Below are 7,723 nucleotides of genomic sequence, written 5' to 3'. Positions count from 1 at the left end.
GAGCAGGAGGCGGAGCCACATTCAGAAACAGAGGAGGCGGAGCCAAGAGCAGGAGGCAGAGCCACGTGCATAAACGCAGGAGGCGGAGCCAAAAGCCAGAGGCGGAGCCACGTGCAGAAATGCAGGAGGCGGAGCAAAGACCAGGAGGCGGAGCCACGTGCAGAAACACAGGAGGTGGAGCCAAGAGCAAGAGACAAAGCTCTAACTTTCTAAATATCCAGTTCTCTTGTGTTAATTTTAATGGATTTAAATGAAGCCAAGGTGGCGCCTTACTGACATATTCATTATGAGGACATTTTATAAAACCTAGAAGACAAATGTCTATGTATAAGAATGTCAAGTACTAGAGTTTGCTTTCATTTGTCTGGATAAACTACGCTTTGAGTTTAACTCTGGTCTCACCAGTATGATGTAACATTTTGGGAAGAATATGCATCCTAAAATGCCAGCACTTGAAGATATTACAGCAAATATTTCTACAAGAACAGTGTTTTTTCCAGAAACACTCATGTAGGATGGGATGAAAGCCACCCAGACACTGCAGACCACCAGCATGCTGAATGTGATGTTCTTAGCTTCATTAAAACAATCTGGTAAATGCCTGGCCAAGAAAGCAACAATGAAACTGATAGCAGCAAGTAGTCCCATATAACCCAGAAGCATGGAAAAGGCCACCATTGACCCCTCATTACACTGAAATATGATCTTGTCCTGATATAAGTGAGTGTTCATCTCTGGGAATGGAGGAGAAGTAGATAACCAAATGATACTGAGTAACACTTGGATAAATGAGCAGAAGAAGACCACACAGTTTGTAATCCTCACACCAATCAATCTTCTCCAAGAAGTCCCAGGTTTGGTGGCCTTGAAGGCCATGTAGACCATGATGGTTTTAGCCAGAATAGAAGATACGGCTACAGAGAAGATGATCCCAAATGATGTCTGACGAAGCATACAGGTAACATTTGTAGGATGACCCAAAAACAAAAATACACAGAGGAAACTCAACATGATGGAAACCAGGAGAATGAAGCTCAGGGTATGGTTATTTGCTTGAACAACTGGAGTGTCTTGAAACAGAATAAAGATTCCCAAAATTGCAGATGTTTTAAGAAAACATAAGACAGAAATTGCAGAAATTGCAAGAACTGCACGGTCATTTTTGTAGGACAAAAATTCAATAGGTTTCGGTACACATTGATTGATGTAATTTGGCCACTGATCTTCTGGGCATTTTTGGCATGACACACTGTCTAAAAAAGAAGAAAGAAAACACTAAGACTTAATATCTTTGGAATGACTGTGAGCCCTCACGGGCAGGGTCCTCTCTCCTTCTGTACTTGTGTGTGCCTTGTATTGCTCATGTTTATTGTACTTGTCTATGTATGCTCCTTTTTTCACATGTAAAGTGCCATGGAATTAATGGCGCTATAAAAAGGAATAATAATAATAATAATAATAATATAATGAGCCATTTTAGAGATTTAAGATGAAACCAGACGTTAGAAATTTGGTATCTGTAAGTTCATCAAAACGCAACTGGGTAACACACTCATCCAAATAATTCAGACATTGTTTTTCTCACCACACATTGTACTTTATTTCAATGATAAGTTTAGGTCAAAAAAGTTTACATTTTTATATTAAAATAAAAAACACATTTTCTATGAAACCCCAATTTACAAAGATAAATTATATACAGTTTATTGTATAAATGTTATTATATATTTTTATCTTTTGATTTTTTCATTGTGACATCAATTTTAAACCTTTTTTTCCACTTTTTGAACAATGTTTTAAAAAATAATGCAATTTTGAAAATATTTATCAAGAATTTTGTTTTATGCACTTTGCCATATAGAAAGAGCAAGAGATGCCAAAATGAAAGAATTTTCCCAAACTTGAAAACTACTGCATTATGAAAACTACAATACTCAAGGAATTTATCTCTGGATATAATCAATTCAGTTTTTAACTTCATGGTCTTTTGTAAAAGAAAAGTATAGCTAGGAGAGTCTCCCAATAGGTAAAACTTAACTTTTAAGCACTAAAAATAAATGGACACAAACACGACGCAAAATAACACATAAGAAAGTGCTCGTGCAAACCAGTGCTCTATTAAAAATGGTTTGGTCTCATCATCAGAAACGCACAAGGATCCACAGCAAGTTCCCCTAAAAGGTCATCTCAGGGACAAATGATACACGGGGGGTTAGGGTATAAGGTAGTTTTTCCCCTAACTCACTGTTGTGCACTTGTAGTACTCCTGTCCTAACAAGTAGGGTTGAGCGAAACGGATTGTACAAATTCAAAAATCGCCGACTTTCGGCAAAGTCGGGTTTCATGAAAACCGACCCTATCCTAGTGTGGGATCGGCCATGCGGTCGGCGATCTTCGCGCTAAAGTCGCGTTTCGTATGCCGCTTTCACCGCCATTTTTCAGCCAATGAAGGAGGACGCGGAGTGTGGACAGCGTGATGACATAGGTCTCTGTCCCCACCATCTTAGAGAAGGACATGACAGTGATTGGCTTGCTCTCTGCGGCGTCACAGGGGCTATAAAGGGGCGTGCACGCCGACCGCCATCTTACTTCTGCCGATCTCAGCATAGGGAGTTGCTGCAGCTTCGTCAGAAGAAGGGATATTGTTGGGGAGGAAATATTAACCCCCAAACCGCTTATGCTGTAGCGATTTCCACTGTCCAACACCACCTTTGTTTTGCAGGGACGGTGGAGGCTATATCTTTGTGGATCAGCTCTGTAGCTTATAAGGCTCACTGATAGCTGCATTGCTGTTTGCACGCTGCTGTGCAAACCAACTGCTTTTTTGAAAACAAAAATTCTGTTGCTCCTTTCTGCAGTTATCTTGTGTATTTGTCCACACTTTTGTGTGCAGCAGTCCTTTTTGTTGCTGCCATACTTGTCCTGAGATCATTGTAGGGAGATAGAAATTGTACTACAGTCCTTGTATTATTTCAGATATCTTGCAGCCACTTGCTGCCACTTACATTGTGTAGTGTTACACACTGTGCCTGAGTTGTGGTGCTGTCTCCCCCCCAAAAAAGGGAGATTCAAATTCACACAAAGTGGATGTACGTTAGTTCTGTTAGTTTGTCGTATATCAGCCAGCCACGTTCTGCCACTTACATTGCGTTGTAAAATACACAGGGCCTGAGTTTGGGCTCTGTGTCCAAAAAAAAAAGTGAGATTGAAATTCTCACAAAGTGGATATACCTCAGTCCTCTTAGATTGTGGTGTATCAGCCAGTCTCTTGCTGCCACTCACATTGCGTTGTAAAATACACTGGGCCTGAGTTGTGGTGCAGTCTGCCCCCCAAAAAGGGAGACTTAAATTGCCACTAAGTGGATCTACGTCAGTTCTGTTTGTCGTATATCTGCCAGCCACGTTCTGCCACTTACATTGTGTAGTGTAATACACTGGGCCTGAGTTTGGGTGCAGTCTTCCCCCCAAAAATGGGAGATTTAAATTGCCACTAAGTGGATCTACGTCAGTTCTGTTTGTCGTATATCTGCCAGCCACGTTCTGCCACTTATATTGTGTAGTGTAATACACTGGGCCTGAGTTTGGGTGCAGTCTCACCCCCCAAAAAATGGAGATTTAAATTTCCACTAAGTGGATCTACATCAGTTATGTTTGTCATATATCTGAACAAATGAAGAAAACAGAAGTGGCACTCACCCTGATATTGCTGTGCAATGATGTCCTTTATTCAAAATGCAAAGGCACAAACATAATATGGAGAGGCGGCTGGTGAAGGAGAGGGTGCAAGAGGAGGCAAGAGGACGACGGCCGTTTCGCGCCGGTGCGCTTCCACGGGTCCAGGAAGCGCACCGGCGCGAAACAGCCGTCGTCCTCTTGCCTCCTCTTGCACCCTCTCCTTCACCAGCCGCCTCTCCATATTATGTTTGTGCCTTTGCATTTTGAATAAAGGACATCATTGCACAGCAATATCAGGGTGAGTGCCACTTCTGTTTTCTTCATTTGTTCAGATCTATATCTCCACTATTGTCGAGCACCACCTGTACGCTGCTGAATATTGAGTGCCAAAGAGGTTCCTCACAGTCTTCCCCCCAAAAAAGGGAGATTTAAGCTGCCACTAAGTGGATCTACGTCAGTTCTGTTTGTCGTATATCTGCCAGCCACGTTCTGCCACTTACATTGTGTAGTGTATGGGCCTGAGTTTGGGTGCAGTCTCCCCCCCAAAAAAGGGAGATTTAAATTGCCACTAAGTGGATCTACGTCAGTTCTGTTTGTCGTGTATCTGCCAGCCACGTTCTACCACTTACATTGTGTAGTGTATGGGCCTCAGTTTGGGTGCAGTCTCACCCCCCAAAAAGGGAGATTTAAATTGCCACTAAGTGGATCTACATCAGTTCTGTTTGTCGTACATCTGCCAGCCACGTTCTGCCACTTACATTGTGTAGTGTAATACACTGGGCCTGAGTTTGGGTGCAGTCTCACCCCCAAAAAAGGGAGATTTAAATTGCCACTAAGTGGATCTACGTCAGTTCTGTTTGTCGTGTATCTGCCAGCCACGTTCTGCCACTTACATTGTGTAGTGTATGGGCCTGAGTTTGGGTGCAGTCTCCCCCCCAAAAAAGGGAGATTTAAATTGCCACTAAGTGGATCTACGTCAGTTCTGTTTGTCGTATATCTGCCAGCCACGTTCTGCCACTTACATTATGTAGTGTAATACACTGGGCCTGAGTTTGGGTGCAGTCTCACCCCCAAAAAAGGGAGATTTAAATTGCCACTAAGTGGATCTACATCAGTTATGTTTGTCATATATCTGCCAGCCACGTTCTGCCACTTACATTTTGCAGTGGAATACACTGGGCCTGAGTTTGGGTGCAGTCTCACCCCCCAAAAAGGGAGATTTAAATTGCCACTAAGTGGATCTACGTCAGTTCTGTTTGTCGTATATCTGCCAGCCACGTTCTGCCACTTACATTGTGTAATGTAATACACTGGCCCTGATTTTTGCAGCTGTCTCCCCCCCAAAAAAGGGAGATTTAAATTCTCAACAAGTTTAGATACACCTTCTACTTTGTTTTACAGTACCACATAACGGTTGTTATTTTGGTTACATTTTCCCAAAAATGAGGACGTCTGGTGGAAGAGGCCATGGGCGGTCGTTGGCAGCTGGTAATGATGGTGGTGGTGGTGGTGGAGCATCTGGTGGTAGTGGGAAAAGCAAAATAGCACCTAAGGCTCAAGTTGTTGAGCCAGCGTCATCGTCTGGCTACACAAGGCCTCGAAGGCTCCCTTATCTGGGAGTAGGAAAACCGCTTTTAAAGCCGGAGCAGCAGGAAAAAGTTTTGGCTTTCCTTGCTGACTCAGCCTCTAGCTCTTTTGCCTCCTCTTCAGAAAGTTCCAAATATAAAAGCAGCGAGTCGTCAGTGGATGCTACCGGTCAGGAACAAGTCACTTCCTTGTGTCCTTCACCCAAACCAAAAGTGAAGGATGCATCAGGAGAAACTACAGGTTACTCCATGGAGCTCTTTACACATACCGTGCCTGCGTTAGAAAGGGAAATTGTTAACAGTCCATTACAAGATGAATCGGACATGGAGTGCACTGATGCACAGCCACAGCTAGATTATTATGCTGTTCCATTGACTCAGATCACTACATTGCCCTCGCAGTGTACTGAGCCAGAAACTGACCCTGATGAGTGCCCCGTCCTGAACGCTATAGCACCTTACACGGTGACACAGAGAAAGGTGCACATGACATTGAAGAGGAGGTGATAGATGACCCAGTTGTTGACCCAGATTGGCAGCCATTGGGGGAAGAGGGTGAAGCTTACAGTAGCTCAGAAGCGGAGGAGGATGATCCGCAGCAGCCATCAACTTCACAACCGCTTTCATCTGGCAGGCCCGTCTCAGGCCAAAAACGTTTGTCAACCAAAAAAACAGTTTTAGGACAGCGTGGCCATCCAGTGAAAGTAGCACAGCGTGCAATGCCTGAAAAGGCATTGCGTAGTAGGAAGAGTGGAGTGTGGCAATTTTTTAACCAAGATCCGAATGATCAGTGCAAAGTTATCTGTAAGAAATGCTCAAAGACCTGTAGCAGAGGGAAGAATCCCCTAAATTTAAATACAACGTGCATGCGTAGACATTTAACCAGCATGCACTTGCAAGCCAGGACTAACTACCAAACGTCCCATACCGTTGATGCACCTGCTCAGAATGAAGGAAGTCAGCAACGCTACATTGCTTCCCTCACTGTATGCCCACCAGTTAGGACACCACCAGCAGCAAATGTGGAGGTATCGTCGCAAGGCCAAAGCAGTCAGGGAATCACAAGGTTTTTGGTAGGAAATGTAGGTCAACTTCAAAATTAGCCTCACCAACCCTCTCTTAATCCTCCATGTCCTCCACCACCACCACCACTAGTTCCACCATATGCACCTCTCCAGTGCAGCTCACCCTACAAGAGACTCTCGTTAGGAAAAGAAACTACTCATCCTCTAATCCGCGTACACAGGGTTTACACACGCCCACATTGCTAGACTAATCTCGTTAGAGATGATGCCCTACCGGTTGGTTGAAAACGAAGCTTTCAAAGCCCTGATGGCCTACGCAGTACCATGCTATGACCTACCCATTTGACTCTTCTTTGCAAGAAAAGGCATCCCAGCCCTCCACCAGCATGTCAAAGACCGCATTGTCCATGCACTGAGGCAATCAGTCAGTAGAAAGGTGTACCTCACAACAGATGCATGGACCAGTAGGCATGGCCAGGGACGTTATGTGTTCATCACGGCACACTGGGTTAATGTGGTGAATGCAGGGTCCACATGGGACAGCCATAGTGGGACAGTTCTGCCAACCCACGGTCTAGGAAACAGTTGGCTGTAGGCGTTCGCCACCCCTCCTCCTCCTCCTCCAGCAGAAGCGAAAGCTCATCCACAGAGCACAGTCGCACAACCACTCCATCCTCAACTGCCAGTGTTGCACACGAGGTGTCCTATTTTGGAACAGCTAGTGGTAAGCGTCAGCAGGCTGTGTTGGAAATGAAGTGTCTGGGTGACAACAGACACACCACAGAAGTAATGGCTGAGTTCTTGCAGCAAGAAACTCTGTCATGGCTGTGCAGTGTGCATCTTGAGGCAGGCAAGGTAGTCAGTGATAATGGAAGGAATTTTATGGCTGTCATAGCCCTTTCAGAACTGAAACATGTACCTTGCCTGGCTCTCACCTTGAACCTGGTGGTGCATTGCTTCCTGAAAAATTATCCGGGGTTACCAGCACTGCTCCTGAAGGTGCGAAGACTTTGCTCGCACATACGCCGGTCACCTGTACACTCCAGCCATATGCTGAACCATCAGCGATCGCTGAATCTTCCCCAGCACCGCCTAATAATCGACGTTGCAACAAGATGGAACTCCGCATCTGCACATGCTTCAGAGGCTTTGCGAACAGAGGCGTGCTGTAATGTATTTATGGGAGGATACACATACACGGGCAGGCAGTTGGATGGCAGGCACGGAGTTGTCAGGTATGCAGTGGATGAAGCTACAGGACCTCTGTAAAGTCCTTCAGTGTTTTGAGGAATGCACATGGGTGGTAAGTGCAGACGACACCATCATAAGCATGAGCATCCCACTAATGCGTCTGCTGATGCAAAGTTTGACGCACATTAAGAAGCAGACGTCTGCAGCCGAGGAGGAAGGAAGCCTTTATGACAGGCAGCCATTGTC

The 7,723-nt window shown here is 44.9% G+C and overlaps 1 protein-coding gene across 1 annotated transcript in view; it reads right to left on the bottom strand.

The window, feature by feature from the left end:
• Positions 1-336: 336 nt before the first annotated feature.
• Positions 337-7,723, bottom strand: part of LOC143800551 (vomeronasal type-2 receptor 26-like) — a 55,835-nt gene continuing 48,448 nt past the window's right edge. The window contains exon 3 of the mRNA XM_077281195.1: positions 337-1,253. Within this exon, the coding sequence (XP_077137310.1) occupies positions 337-1,253 (917 nt within the window). The remainder of the gene's footprint in view (positions 1,254-7,723) is intronic.

The sequence above is a fragment of the Ranitomeya variabilis genome, chromosome 1, assembly GCF_051348905.1.
Source record: "Ranitomeya variabilis isolate aRanVar5 chromosome 1, aRanVar5.hap1, whole genome shotgun sequence".
Lineage (NCBI taxonomy): Eukaryota > Metazoa > Chordata > Amphibia > Anura > Dendrobatidae > Ranitomeya > Ranitomeya variabilis.
The sequence above is the reverse complement of the archived record's forward strand: the minus strand, read 5'-3'. Positions and strand labels throughout refer to the sequence as shown.